Source organism: Phyllostomus hastatus, unplaced genomic scaffold, assembly GCF_019186645.2.
Source record: "Phyllostomus hastatus isolate PE091 unplaced genomic scaffold, TTU_PhHast_1.1 phas_contig_65, whole genome shotgun sequence".
Classification (NCBI taxonomy): Eukaryota; Metazoa; Chordata; class Mammalia; order Chiroptera; family Phyllostomidae; genus Phyllostomus; species Phyllostomus hastatus.
The window spans coordinates 3,568,252-3,584,691 of record NW_025333932.1 but is presented as its reverse complement, the minus strand read 5'-3'; the positions used below and the strand labels follow the sequence as shown (position 1 = coordinate 3,584,691).

The following is a 16,440-nucleotide window of genomic DNA, read 5'->3' as shown; positions in this document are numbered from 1 at the left end:
TATTTAATTCTAATGATTTAAATATGATTTACTTTAAAAATCTAGGCTATTTCACCCTTTAGATTACCCTTAGGTTGCAGTATCACAGAATATTCCATTAGTGTGCCCAGCATAGAAATCAGTTTACTGGTTTTTAGCTCATTGAGTCTTTATGAGTGGGAATGTTATTAGCAATATATTGATCCCAACATAGGATGGCTTGTAAAATATTTTGGCCAGTTTTTTTAGAATTTTAAAGAGCTTTAACAACTCTTGAGTAGGTGCCACTAGTCTAACTTCTTTCTGAAGAATAACCAGTCTTCAAAATAAATCCTTAAGGTATGCTTTGTGAAATAATTTTTTAAAAATAAGTCATGAACACAGATGATTATACTACATGTTACATTAAATATGCATTGAGGCTACCACAAGGTGTTGCTGAGTAATTTGGTAGGATTATTTTAATGACCTTCTTTGCATATGATCTGTACTTGCTAAAGAACATTTTCTAAAGAGAAATTAATAAGAATTTGATTGATTTGGAGGTTGTACTTCATTTGTGAAGTTATTTCCTTCAAAAGACTAAAGGCATGACTTGGATCGTTCTGTGTTAAATATCATGACACTGTGGCTCAGGGATTTACTTCCTATCTCATTACTGTTTTAAATTGTTTCCCATAAAATAATTCTTTTAAGACTGATAAATCTGAAAATGTGCTAACATATATTAATTTCCTTTTAAATAAAACTAACATACTAATAATACATCATTTTAAGATTTGTGTGAACTACCATTTCCCTGAAAGAATAGGACTTGATTTGTTTGTAACTATATATTTGAACACAAATTGGACTTTTTATTTGCAGGGATTGGGGGAGGCAAGTCAGGCATGTAAACCATGTTGTTCTTGCTACTTTAAATTATTTTTATGTTAGACTAACTTACAGATTTTACTAACACATGCTTGACTTTTTTAATTATATTTTTTCTCCTTTTCTTTAAGATGATACCTGTTGATGCCACTATTATCATCCTCCTAGCAGAAGATAGTCCTACTGAGAAAATGAGCACTTTGATCATTCAGTCTTTGAACTTTAACCTTTGACTGGAAGTGACCTATAGGCAATGAAGACTACTTCCTTTTACTGCATTTTTACTTGTGTGCATTCTGGGCGCATGTTGATCGCTGGTTCAGTCCAAGCAACTGACATGCTTTTATTAGTCATACAGTATTAATGCAGGTGTCAGGAAATGTCAAATATAATTCCATTTTTTATTTTTATTTTTTTAAGCTTTTGGAAAAGTTCCAGGTCCTCATGTATTGTGCAATAACAATGACTTCCTTGGCGGTTTGGGGACATTCATTGCCGGCAATGGATGTCATAACAGGAAAAATTTTCATTAACTCCTGCCACCCAGTGATTAATGCATGATAGGGCCTATGAAATGAACTTAATGGGTCTAGTGGGATTATAAATAAAGTGAGGGATCCAACATTACTTTGAAAGTCACCCCAACTCATTTCTATTTGGATTCTATGCACTGTGATCCTAAGGTTAACAGCATGAATTAACATGCATCTTTAAAGGACTGTAATGAAAGATCATTGCATATTTATTGAATTGTTTATATCTGCTGTCAAATTGTTTTGACGTGGAAGGTTTTGAAGTAACATTGGCAGAGAGGTACACTATGTTATCCCTATGGTGAAAATAAATTCATTCATTGTATATAGTTCCTCAATCTTTGAAGTAAAGGTATGAGTAATATAGGGTATGAGTGGTTTAATCAGTGCTTTATTTTGGAAGTAAAATGGCAGTGGTGATTAAGCTGCTGCAGTCTGTAATTTGGGCTTGTTTGTACATTAATGATTTTTCCAAGTAGAGTACACGTCGTTTCGTGCTAGCCATCAGCATGAGCCCTACTGCGTAAACACTATTTCATTTATTTATGTTCGGAAAATCCATAAACATTCTTGTTTGCAATTTTGTTTCTTTTGTTATGTTTTAAGTCAAGTTTAAATGTTACAAATACTTTAATTGGAAAACTTTTGTCATTTTTTCTTGTAAATTTTCTTTACTTGTAAGTATCATCTTGTCCTTTAATCCTGTACCCTAAAATAAGAAATACATTTTTGACAGAGGCTTAATGTTTTAACAAAAGAGTGTGGACATTTTTTATTTTAAAATTTAGGCAAAGGTGCACTGTGGAATGGTATGTTTGCTTATTTGTCTCACACAACCATACAGTTACTCATGGAGAGATTTGTTTTGTTTTCTTGTTTAAAAGACTTTGCTTACAACTAGATAAAATTTTTCTATAGAAGAAAATTGTTGAAAGGTCCAATTCTCAATACCCTGTAAGTTAATGATACTACAACTAGATTCTCTTTTTAAAAAAGTGGTTAATGTATTTTATAAATTACCTTTTCACATATGCAAAATCTGTTTCTACTACAATGTTATTTTTACTAATGCCTGTTGTTGCACTGTTTTTGACATATCCTGCAGTGAATTTATTAATTGGCTTGGGCTTAAAATAAAAGCCAGTTGGCTGAAAGGTTTGAAATAATGTACCCCAGACAAACCATCCAATCAATAATTGGCAAAGAATATTTTAAAATTTGTTTTTAATCTCTGTATAGATGACATTTTGTAGCTTTGTACATGTTAATTAAGGGCATATAACTTTACACTCTGAAGTATAATTGCTGAACTCAGGGGTGGGTAGACTTCAAAAATATGTCTGCTTTAGAAGTAACTTGAAAAAAAATTAAAACTATAGCCAGCCACCAAATTGTGGACACTATTTATACTGCTAGTTAGCAATTACCACTTTTTAAAATTAACATTTTTGTTGTGTCTTGACTAGGCATACATACGTTCTCACAGTAGTCTCTATCAGTCTTATTTGGCCTGTTTTAACCAAGATAGAAAATGTTTTCTGGGATGCTTTGAACTACTCTTAGTTTCTAACTGTGTTTTAATATGAAAATTGCAGCTGTAAATTATGTATTTTTCATATTTTACGTAACTGCTCTAAACTACTGATTGACTTGATCATTTTGAGGGTTGAGGGAGGGGAGATTTCATTCTGTTGGTCCTCTTACTAAAATCCTTTTATTAAAAAATGACCTGTGACATTTATTCACCAAAGGAATTGATATACCAGGTGAAAGATTAACAGTTCTATACTATTGATAATAGGTCATATATTGCCTCAGTTGAGTTTTTAAATATGAATAGCAGTATTTTAACATACCTCTTTCTACATAGAGACACCATAAAAATTGAAATGAAGCAGAGGAAAGTAAAAGAAAACCAAATAATTTCAGTACTTTTATGGTTTAAAGAGAAGAAATTAATATGAAATATCCTGAAATATGGAATCACCAACCATTCATAATTTGAAATCAGATAACATCTTATTTATTTCTCCCTTGAACTTAGGAATCATTGAATAGTCCTTTGCACTTAGATTTAACAAGTTAATTGTAAACGTAAGTTATAGTATTGAAAGACATAAAACGTTAGTTTACCTGAGGCATTGCTCTGTAGAGGGTTTTGTAATAATAAAATGAGTATCTCTGATATGTTGTTGAAGGACAACCAGGATGCCTAGAGAAATGTACATAGGAACATGCTATTTCCCTCTTCCCTGCTTCCCTCTGTGGACAGTGTCTGCTGTGTGGGCCTGCAGAATTTTGCTTTCGTTTATTGGCAATGTGTACTTTCTTGTTTTTTATTTATTTATTTATTTATTTTAAGGCTATTTTTCTGGTTTGCCAAATTCTGTTAGGAAGGTGATACATTCAGTTCTTTATTTTGCATGCTTAGATCGGAACTTGGTGCCCTTTCAAAATAAAACAAAACTATTATGTCAAGTAGGTATTAATACTATAGATTTTAAAGAGAAATAGTTTTCAGTTTTTTAACATAAATTTTTAAAGGTAAATTTTATCGATGTTCTCTTAAGGAACTTAATATTCACTTCTAAAGGACTTGTAATGTGTAAATTCTTCCTTTTAGCTAGCAGGGAAATAAAGTTTTTTTTAAAATCCCCATGGTGGGGAATGCTAAAAATAGTTTTTCTATACAGTTCACCTGGACAAAGAAGTTAATCATTATTAACTTAGGTATACAAATATTTCATATAAAGTAACTAGAATGGTTTATTACTCCCTTCTGAAATTTTAAAAATATTATATATGTGTGTGTGTGTGTGTGCGTGTGTGTGTACACACATAATTAGATTCCTGCAGTGGGTAATAATTTTTTCAGATTCTAAAACAGGTATCTAGTGACTGCTTAATTGTTCCCAGATTGCATCAAAGATGAATTGGCAAATAACGGAAGTGAGTAGTGATATGAAAATGTTATACAACCACATATTACTTGTTTCTGGTAATCAGGTCTTATTTTTTAAAAAGCCTATTGTTTTTGAGAATTGACATATCTAAAACTTGTTAAAGCTTCTTCCTAAAAATAGAAGAAAAGAGGAGGAACTACGTGTTAACTTTTTTTTAAATAAAGAATCCAATGTCACTAGTTCTAAGGCTTTATGGTTACTGCTGCTTATATTTCTCAATCTCACTTCTATTTAGTTTTTTTGAACATATATTAGCTGAATGCTTATAATTGTGTATATAAGTTGGTTTTTATAAAGAACTGAAGCTTAATCATGTGTTCTCTTCTGAGGATTCATTTTTATCAAAGTCAGCTGCTGTAGTGTTCTGTCTGCCTAATACCATTGCATGATTAAGCTCTGTGAAGAAGGTGTCTTTTAATCTGCACCAACTGGCCCTAGTCCTCTTAGCAATCAGAGTTTTTTGTTTGTTTGGTTTTTACTTCTTTTTTTTCCTGTCTCTTCACAGATAGTATAGTGTGTCAGTTTTTAGCAGTTTCTAATTTCTAAGTTTTTCTCCCTCCTTTTCTTTCTTCCTTCTTTTCCCCTTTATTTCACTTTTCCTTTCCTTTTCCTGAGTTTAGAAAATCCAGAGAAGGAAGATTATTACAATTTCTGCCTCTCATCAGAATTGTTTAATAAAGATTTCTTCCTGCAAATGAAGTACACAGAATTTCTGATAATTATGTAATTTCAGTTTATCAGAGGATGGCTAAATTTGTTCAACAATTGCTTGATAAATGAGCAGTTACCTATAATTTAGTTCTTAAATACTAATACTGAAGGAATTTTGTTTACTTTTGGATGGTGACTTCTCATAAAGCCTAATTATTGTCCAGTTGAATTAAATCACTTGTTTTGGTAAAAGTGTATTTTTATTTAAGTTTCCAGATCTCCCTGAGATTTGAATCTCTTTGAAAAATAATGATTTGTGGAAGACTTTTGCTTTCTGAGCATAAGCCATGCATTCATTTATCATTGTCATTAGAGGCCCATAGAATTTAAACATGTCCTTCCAACTACATCTGTCTCCCTCAAGTTAAGGTTCTGGTTCTATGGTATTGACTGATTTTAATTTGAAAATGTTAATATTGGAACTTACATTTGAGGATGGACCTTTAGAATGATTACAGGAATATATTTTTATGAAACATTTTTGTTGATAAAAATATTGATATCTGAAGTCATTTTGAATATTGGAAGGAATGCCAGAATACCTAATGAACTCCATCTTTACAAGTGGAGTGCAGTTGACTGGGAAAAGGGAAAATAGTTTTTGTTCTGATTCTTGGCACCTACATTGTCAGGTTTTTGAGGAAATTTTGTTCCTACAGTATTTCTAAGCTGTTTTCTCAAAGGCAGGAGCATGATTTCAAAAATACTAGGCTTTGGCTTGTTCATTGTGGCATCACTTAGGTTTCCTGGTACATGGAAAGATGAAATAATCCTACCTCTCTGGTTATAAAGCCTGGAACAAGATTGGAAAGGAATTTGGCAGATTATGTCAGCCACCATAAAAATGCAGGTCTTTTCATAGTAATCACAGATTGTTCATGTAAATGCAAACTAATTATTTGAATAGATTAAATTACCTAAGTAGCCAAGAATTAAGTGCATGTGTAAGTCAAAACAGATTTGTTGTTTTTAGTTCATACCATTTTCCTCTCAATATTCAGAAATACAGATTGTACATTTTATTGATAAAAATGGAAGCTTGCGCTTGAAAGTTTGAATAGGATTGATGTATATATTTTATACACCCAAGTTGTAAAATATGTAAAGCTATGGCTTTTTAAATAGAATATGTGTTAAAAGATAGATAAAAACCTATATATTATATATTTTTAAATACATGTATCAAACTTTTGTTAGTTGAATATAAATTACATTGTGTGCTTCATGGAATTCAGTAACTTTTAATAATAAAGCAGTTGTCATTGATTTTTTTTTTCCCTGTAGATTTGAATACTAAATTGGATAGATATTAAACCTCTTCATAGGTTACAATGTAAAAATTTCTTTATATAGTAGTTTCTCTGTAAAAAGACTGATCTTTAAAAGATTATGGGAACAGTAACATGTTCATTTCCAAAATGAGGTCAAAGAGTAAAGATAGGCACTAAAGCTGCTACTTTACGTCACAGGTCACCTTTACCTAGTAGTGCAGCCTGATGTATCATAGTGCTTCTGCATGCTTCAGTTAAAATAAGTCCTGATGAAAGACTGAGCATTTTCAGAAAAGATGGAAATAGAGACCCCGGCACTTGCTTTAGAGTTACCAGGAGTCTGGAGTCGTTGAACCTCAAGTTGTATCATTAATAAGGACATACTGTCAAGAACTTCTGGATGCTTTCCTGAGTATATAGACCCATCAACTAACTTAATTTAAACGAGGGACCCCTGAAGCTGTGGGAAGAGAGAAGGAAATCAGAAGAAGGGGGCATCTCTGCATCGTATTCCTAGCAGGAAGAAGTTCAATATGCTCTGCTGATACTCTGAGTTTTCTTTTCACAGGGGATCTACTTGCCCCAGGAGCACCTCTCCTTACTGGGGCCACCCTCCTACCATAAAACTGTCTTACCTCAACAAGCTGTTTCCGCAGCCTTAAGTAACTATACTAGTATCTGGTTAGATAAATGCCAGATCCATCTTCCTTTATTATGATCTTTAAAGTAATTTCTGTGCGTCATAGATTATATGACTTTTCTCCACTAGTTTAAGCTTCTGTGGATAAGTGATTCTGTTGAAGCTCTTCCTATATTCCTTAGTACTTTTCACACAAACATAACACACAGCAAAATTAAAAATGAGCTGATTTGAAGAGCTAAACAACACAGGGTTTTGTGTGCTTGGCTAATATGATCCAAAGCCATGGAAGTTCTGCATCAGTCCTGTTGGTAATCCCTGTCATTAAATCTTTTAAATTGCTTTTGGGATTTCTTTTTAATGTTTGCTTAAGGCAAAATATAAGTGGGAGTACCTGCATTCCCTTTCCAGTTCAGTGGAGTATTAAAATACTTTAATAAGGAAAGTTGAAATAAACTGAGGTAGAAAATATCTTCTACGTACTTGGCCTTCAAGGACCTAATGTGGGTAGATGCATGAGATCAGGCAAGAACCTGATATGGATGCCATGTCCTGAAGAAAAGTTCTCCAACTTAAAATGTTTTATTCCTTTCTCGTCCCCAAAACATCTTTCCTGTCATAATGGTATTCTGTCCAACCTAGTTATCCAAATGGGGAATTTAATATCATTTGCTGGTTCTAACATTAACTCCCGTTGAGCCTATATTTAAAACATCTCTGAAATTTCTCCCTTTTCTCCAGTGCCCTCATCTCTTTGCTCTGGTCCCAGTGTTCGTAGGCTGCTCTTGAGCTGTCCACACACCTTATTGCTTAAGTAGCAAAACACAAGTACCTGTACTTTCCTGATAGAGTTATCATCATCTACTCGAAAGGTCCGGTCAGAATATAGTTAGAAGGTGATCTTTGTCCTTCCCTCTGCACCACCCACCAGTCTTCTATCCTGAACTCTTTTAACAATAGGAACAATCTCAATTGTATTTTGTGTCCCCAGCACATACACAGCATGTGTATGTCCTATCATACAAGTTTTTCATAAATTTTTTAACTAACTTAATTGTACTTGTCTTTTTTCCCTAACTTTTTGAAAGAAACTTAGGCACTTGCAGTTTTGAAACATCTAAATCACCATCTACATGAAATGTTACAGGACCACACCCTACCCTTCCCCTCCCAGAGAATTATTAAAAAATTACTCTTAAGTAAATGCATTGGTTTTGCTTTCTTTTATTTAAAAAACGGTGTTTCTCATATTCTTGTCTTTGAGATAAATTGCTTGTTTAAAATGTATTCATAAATTAAGAATTGCTTTAAAATAAGTACATGGGAGGAGCCCTGAGATCATAAAAGTAAACCCAACACTCTTTAAGGTTAAAAATGAACATTAAACAAGTACAGACAGTTCCCAACTTAGAATTTGTCTACTTGATGGTATGAAAGTGATATGCATTCAGTAGAAATGAAACTTTGAATTTTGATTTATTCCCAGGCTGGCAATATGCAGTATGATGTTCTCGTGGTGCTGGGGAGCAGCAGTGAGGTGATTCTGCCCAACTGTAGGCTAGTGTAGGTGTACATTTGAGGTAGGCTAACCTCTTGTATTAAATGCAATTTTGACTTAAGATTTTCAACATGGGTTTTATTGGGACATAACCCTATTGAAAGTCGGGGGCTAGCTCTACTTTTACTTCTCCTGTATGAAGAAGGGTGGCAGACAAGCAAAAGCATAGGTCTTCGAAGTGCCTATGTAATAGGGAGATGAGAAATAATAAAAAGATGCAGGTCAGTGACAGTTTCTCATCACAGAAATGAGTTGTTTGCAAAAACTGCTATGATGACTCAAAAATTATAAACTTTGTAGATGAGCAAGTACAAAATCCCTAAAGTAGGTCTTGTGTGAAGGTTATCTCTGGAGGATGATGTTGCCAGTGAAGAGTGAGCCAGTAGGGGTGCAGAAACCAAAGCCATATGATGTGGGGCCTGTGAGTCAGGGCAACATTGAAATACAGCTTTCAGTTTCCACTAGAGAGAGAGGAGCTTAGCAGTCAAAATTCCTTTGGTCCTCAGGATATTTGTCAACATAGAGGAAATTACGAAACAGCCACTCTGTGGGCATTATCACAGGAAGGTTGCCTAGATAACAAAGCCCCAGGCTATGCCCAAAAATAAATCTGAGCTTCCATGCCAGTATCTCTGCGTCAAAACTAATTTACAGCTAGAGTCCCCTAGAGCCCTAATTTGGGGGGTGCCAAACTTTGGGCTTGGATTAAGGTGAGGTTCCTGACTGGCACTGTCCTCAGGAGGTGACCAGAAGCAAATGAAAGTCCTATTCAAAGGCAGCTATTCTCTTCTAGGCCTCAAATTATCTCTCCAAGTGATTTATTTCAATATAGCAACCAGCGTACAATGGTTACCACAGTTTAAGAAACAAGACAACATGATAAAAGAACCAGCAGAAACAACAGGCCTAGAAAGCATTGGAGGGGTAGGGTGGGGAATGACAGGATCCGATGTTTTACTGCTCTGCATGCCACACTGTTGGGAGCTCCTGAAGAACAAGAACAGTCTTGTTTACACGCACTCAAATGCTGAGTGCCTGCTGGGTCCCAAGGAGCTTAAGGTCTGGCAAGGAAGACAAGTCGGTAATGGAAATAGTGTGTCACTTGGTGTGAAGGGGTAATCACAGAATGCTGAGTGAGCATCAAGGCAGGAACCATCAAGGGGAGTCCAGGAAAGAATTCCAGGGGAAGGGATGAGTATTTGCCGGCAGTGGGAGAGGGAAGATGAGGACACACAGCAAGCCCGAAACCCTAGGATGAGAGAACAGTATGTGTGTAGCATTGAATTTGGATGCAGGAGTGGTAACAAGCCAAAAGAAAAAAACTAGAGCTAGAATTGAAAGACCAGGCTATAGGATTTTGATTTTTATCTCATGGGCAATAGGAACTGATGGATTTGCACTTAAGAAAAATTAGTTTGGGGTTTTGTTGGAAGGGTCATAATTTGTGGGGTTATAAGGGAGTGGACTACTGGTGATCCAGACGAAGATGACACTTTGAGATTATTATAAAGTGTTAGCATAAAGATAGACAGACATACAACAACAGGAAGTATGGAAATAGGGTCAATTCATTTTCAAAAAAGATGCCATGACACTCCAAGGGAGAAAGAGTAATCTATTCCACAAATGGTACCAGAGCATTTGAAAAGCCATCTGCAAAATAAATAAAAATCTTACCTCACATCATAAACAAAAATTAACCCAATTTGAATCATAAACCTAAAGACTAAAAAACTACGAAACTTCAAGCCCTGGCCCAGTAGCTCAGCTGTTTAGTGTGTTGTCCATACACGCTATGTGTAGGCACAGCATGTGTGGTATAGCCATACATTGGAGTACTACTCAGCAATTAAAAAGGAACAAAATATTGATACATGCAACATTGATAACTTGGTTATTCCGAGTGAGAATACCCAGGTAAAAAAGAGTACCTATTGTATGGCTTTATTTACATAAAATTCTAGAAAATGCAAACTTAGTTATAGTGACAAAAATTAGATAAGTGTTTGAGTATATGGAGTGGTGGGATGGGGCATGAATTAGCTTGATGGATATGTTCTTTATCTTGACAATCTTGGTTTCACAGATAAATGTCAGAACTCATTAAATTACACATTTTTAATGTTTGTAATTTATTAACTGGTATGCCTTAATTAAACAGAATTAGGAGGTTTTCACTAATAAAAACAAAGGATGACCTGAAGTGGAGTATGAGAATGTGAACAAATTCAACTGCTATCAACTTGTTTAAAAATAATCATAGCTTAAAAGTGATGGAGCTAGAATTTAAGCCTGGGCCTACCTCATTCCAAAATCCTTGCTGTTAGTTAATATGCTTATACTTAGAAAGGACCCCATATTTTTGATTTGGAAAACTGAGTAACAGTGATGACTTTCACAGGAGGACAAACAGATTTGGCAGAGGAGATATGTTTGTATTTCCCACAGCACCAAGTATAGTACTTTATACAGCCAATTACTGAGGGGAGATATGGGTGTAGTTTTCAGGTGGCAATGATAATGAAACATTTAGTGTGATGTAGTTTTACTTAGTTCATGATTCCACTGCCTGTTGGCTAACAGCTGGAAAGAAATTTAATACTTTCTAGTCCAGTTACCTAACACTGAATTAATTATTTATCAACATCTTTGAATTAGTCACCCTTGACCACCTTTAATGGTGGAAATTATCCTAACTCAGGAAATTATTGCACTTTTGAATAAATATGACTATTGGAAAGTTATTCCAAACTGAAATATGCCTCCAGACTCTGTTATGTATTGACTTGTGTCCCTTAAAAAGATATGTTTACGTCCCAACTCCTGGTACCTCAGGATGTGACTGTATTTGGAAATAAGGTCATTGATGATGTAATTAGTTAAGGTCAGTTCATATTGGAATAGGATGGACCTTAATCCAATTTGAGTGGTGTCCTAAAAATTGGAGGAGACACAGACACATGAGGGGAGAATACCATGTAACAACGGAGTGATGTATCTACAAGCCAAGGAGCACCAAGGATTGCTAGAGGAGTCAAAGAAGGATTCTCAGAGCCTTTGGAGAGCACAGTCTTGCTGATACTTGATTATGGATTTTTAGCTCAAGAACTCTGAGAATAAGTTTCTGTGTTTAAGCTTCCCAGTTCATGATACTTTATCACTAGCAAACTAATACAAAATTTAACAAATTTGTTCTCACTAGAATAACTTATTCTGGATATTACTTTCCCTTTTCTGCCAGTAGAGTCAATCAGCCAATATCACTATCTGGGGCCTTATAGGAGTGCCTCATCCACAGGCATAGATTCCACACAACATGCAATCTGACCAGTAGACCCACTTCACAGCAAAGGAGATGTGGGAGCAGGCCTGTGACCAGGGAATCAGCTGGTCATATCATATATGCACCATCTGGAAGTAATTGGCCTGACAGTATATTATAATAGCCTACTGAAGGGACAGGGATGTGTCAGTATGGAGGCAATAGTTTGCAACAGTTGCGAAGGTGGGTGCCATCTTCCAGGATGCTGTATATACATGTGAATCAGAGACCATTATATGAGGCTTTGTCTCCAACGAAGAATATGTGGGTCCTAAAAACCAAATATCTCATTCCTGCTCCAAGTTATAGTTACTTTCTTAAAACTTTGGATTCCTTGTGCCCAGGGACAGATAGGCAAGAAAGGCCATTTTGAGAGGGCTTTCTTGGTTAGGAATCCAAATAGACTCAAGACAATCTCTTTTGAATTTAGACTGGAAGAAGACACTCTAATTTTGCTTGAGCATATTTTTCCCCAAGAAGTAATATTAAAATTTTTTCAGTGATATTTCCTAGATCTGAATGTATTTTCTGTATCAGAGGAGAATTTTTGGAGGACATTGTCTTCTGTAGTACATAAGAACTGAGTATCAGTGCATACAATTTAACAGAAATAAGGATAAATACCCAGGTATTTATCTTTCTATGAGTTAAGTCATGGAAATTTATGTGACTTTGATTTTGAAGTAAAAAATTTTTTTCTTTATCCCAGTTGGTTGCATGTTTTTTGCTGTAAATCAAGAGTTCAACAAATGGTAAATGATTAACAAAAGTTCTGAACTTTTCAAACAATTTCCCATCACTCTCATTTTGATATTCTTTTTCTAAAGATTTATTTATTTATTTATTTATTTAGAGAGGGGAAGGGAAAAATAAAGGGAGAAAAAGATTTATGCGAGACAGAAACATCCACTGGTTGCCTCTCATACCTGCCCCAAGTGGGACCAAACCAGCAACCTAGTCACATGCCCTGACTGGGAATCAAACCAGTGATCTTTAGTTTTGTGGGACAATGCTCAACCACCAGAGCCACACTGGTTAGAGCTCATTTTGATATTCTTGAATTTACATCTTTAGTGCAAGCTTTGACCTGGCCAAATTGTTCCTTCTATTCACAAAGCTGAAAAAAGACTCTCATGAGCTCATATCTGCCCACCAGTGACAAAAAGTAAAGAGAGAATTTTTTTCTTTTTTTAAAAAAAGATCTTATTTATTTTTAGAGAGGGGAAGGGAGGGAGAAAGAGAGAAACATCAATGTGTGGTTGCCTCTCTTGTGCTCCTCACTAGGGAACCAGCATGCAACCCAAGCATGTGCACTGACTGGATGTTGAACTGTCAATCCTTTGGTTCTCAGGCTGGCATTCAATCCACTGAACAACACCAGCCAGGGCAAGAATGTTTTATGTCTTTGTCTCATCAAGAAAAAATATGACTGTTCAGTACAGTATTGCTGAATGTTAACAACTCAATCTCCTTCTAGTACCATTGGGAATGGGGCTGTAATCATATGTTAGGGGACTAACGCTCCCCTAGATGATTCTGACACAAAGCTGGTTCAAGGATGACTGTTTTAACTCACTTCTGAGTTTCTTAGGTCATAAGCAGTGTGATTGCTCTTTCATACATCAATCCAGAAGATGGAAAACAAGGCAATTTTGAGCTTTAACTCAGTATCAGGAGTGTAAATACTTGTAGGGGAGAATACAGCCAGGGAATGAGAGCAAAATGTACAAAATGTAATTCTCTTGCAGAAAAGGGAAATAATGTAAACAATAACTAAAAAATAAGAGGAACTACAATTCCTGTTTAGAAAAAATACGGAATTTTAGTTGAGAGAACTGTTTTAAGACCAGTGTCAAATCTCAGTCATCAAAAAGAAGTATCAGATTACAGTATTTTCTATGTTCATAAACATCCTTCCTGTATCTCCACATTGCACGCTGGACCTGGCCCCTGTATTATGGTTATTGTTTGTGAGTAAACTAGCTGAAGCTGTGCGGGATTTGTTGTTTTATGAAACCAAGAGTCAGGGTTAGTACTGGCTTCAGAATAGTGAGAGGCAGAGCTCAAAAGTAGCTGGGGCTCTACCTCCCACTCCAGCTCCGCTTGGTCTTGGCATTGTCTCTCGTTGCTGATTCTTTCTCCTTTCATTTTTATTTTTTAAATTTATTTTAAAATTATGTTTGACATACAACATGTTTGGTCTCTGTCTTCCACGTTAGATGTTTTCTCCTGTGTCTGGGAGGCACTAAAAGCTGATTCGGTACCTGCTCAGAGCAGGACTTCTGACATGTGGGATTCATTGTAGTGTCTGCAGTGAGCCTGATTATTGCTGTTGCTGGGTGCCTCCAACAGGATCTGTAATTGTTTCTCTTGCAGACAACCAGGTTACTAGATCCTCCAGAGAAATCTTCAACTTCTTTCTTTTTTTTATTGTTCAAGTACAGTTTTCTGTCTTTTCCCCCACCCATCCCCACCACCCCAGCTCTCCCCACCTCCCTCTCCCGTTTCCATCCCCCTTGTTGTTGTCCATATGTCCTTTATAATTGTTCCTGTAAACTCTTCACCCTTTTCCCCCTTCATCCCTCTGATCACTGTCTCATTCCCTCTCATCACCCTCCCCTCTCCCCTCTGGTCACTGTCAGTCTGTTCTCTATTTCAGTGTCTTTGGCTATACTTTACTTGCTTGTTCAATTTGTTGATTGGGTTCCTGTTAAAGGTGAGATCATATGATATTTTTCTTTCACTGCCTGGGTTATTTCACTTAGCATAATGCTCTCCAGCTCCATCTTCCTCTGTTGCAAAGGGTAGGAGCTCCTTCTTCCTCTCTGCTGCATAGAATTCCATTGTGTAAATGTACCATAGATTTTTTGCCTGAGTGTCAGGCAAGCATAATATAATGAAAAATTTCAACAAATTTTCAGGAATTTCCAAAATGTGACACAGAGATGCAAAGTTAGCAAATTATTTTGGAAAAATGACAACAATATACTTGCAATATATGTTGCCACAGACTTGCAAGTTTTTAAAAATGCAGTATTTATGAAGTAAACTAAAGCAAAGTATAGTAAAACAAAGTATGCCTGTACAGAGTTGGTTAAAGGGCACAAAATATAATTAATTGTGTTCTTTCCAATTTAAATTAGCAAAATTCATTGAAATATGACTTAATTTTTTATATGAGAGAGAGAAATTCTTGTTCCATTATTTATGCATTCACTGGTTGATTCTTGTATGTGCCCTGACTGGGCATCAAACCCGCAATGTTGTTATACATGGACAGAGCTCTAACCATCTAAGCTACCTGGCCAGGGAAAAATGTGACTTTGAAAAAGACATATGTATACAGTATGTTGGGTACTGAACTAACATTACCTTTCATTTCTTTATATAATAATGCACAGGAAACAATTTCTATAAAAAGCTAGACTGGGTGGCAGGAAGCCAGATTTGGGTGGTACTACAGTCTCTACTGCACCTGAAACAGAATAAAATGTTCCCCAAAATTGCTTCATCGAGTCAAGCCCTACCAGAACAAATTGCTCCATGGACTTAAGCCCTGCCACAACTATGGCAGTCATCAATAGGTAGCTCTAAAACAATGGTCCAGGAACTACCCTGACTCCTTTCAAGTTTGTTTTTCAGATCTAAAGCCAAGCCACAAAGAAAAATTCAATTGGTTGGGAAAGTTCCTTCCTGCATTCCATAATAAGTCCTACACAATCCTAGAGTACTTCACTTTGCTGACCTATAGCCTGACTTCAGGGTTTGTATAAAAGCCTGCTAGCCCATGCTCTGATTGGTGAACCCCAGCAAGTCCATGTTCCAAGCCACAGAAACTCCTACACCCCATATTTAGCAAGTGCACAGAACCTGAAACCCTATCACAGTATTCTGCCCTCAACAGAGCCTCAATAAATCTGCCTTCACTTTTGTCAATGTCCCTGGTCTAAATCCTTTTATGTCAGGAGACAAAATCCCAAACTCCTCATCGGTGACACAACACCTCAACTCTGCAGATGCATGAAAGCAGTTCCAGACAATACATACTGAAAGAGTGTGGCTATATTAAAAATATACTTTATTTACAAAAAATACTTTATTTGCTAATCCTGCAAATAATGCTTTTAAAGCATTGAAGTCTATCTTTTTAGACAATGGTCCTTTCAAGATGACATTTTAGATCATAGAATTAAGAAAATAGAGCTATTAGACAATGAGATAAAGACCTATAAAAATGTGATCATTTGGTGACAAATACATGTCATTATACATTTGAATAAACCCATAGAAAATACAACACAAACAGTGAGTTCTAATGTAGATCATGATGTGTCAGTTGTCAGTGTATGTTCATCAATTGTCACAAATAGAACTTTGGTGAGCAATGTTGATAATGGGAAAGGCTGTGCATGCGTCGGGGTAGAGGGTATATTGACAAATCTCTGTATCTTGCATTCAGTTTTGCTGTGAACCTACAACTACTCTAAAAAATGAAGTCTATTTTAAGGAATGATCAGGTGATGAGTAATGATATAGGGGGAAAAGAACTATGTAATTAATGACCATTCTTATTTTCCAAGTCATAGCTGG

At 35.7% G+C, this 16,440-nt stretch overlaps 1 protein-coding gene across 1 annotated transcript in view; it reads left to right on the top strand.

Annotated features, from left to right (window-relative positions):
* UBE2W (ubiquitin conjugating enzyme E2 W) overlaps nt 1–6,330 on the top strand; it is a 55,725-nt gene extending 49,395 nt beyond the window's left edge. The window contains exon 6 of the mRNA XM_045849427.1: nt 984–6,330. Coding sequence (XP_045705383.1) covers nt 984–997 — 14 coding nt within the window. The 3' untranslated portion in view covers nt 998–6,330. The remainder of the gene's footprint in view (nt 1–983) is intronic.
* Nucleotides 6,331–16,440: the final 10,110 nt, after the last annotated feature.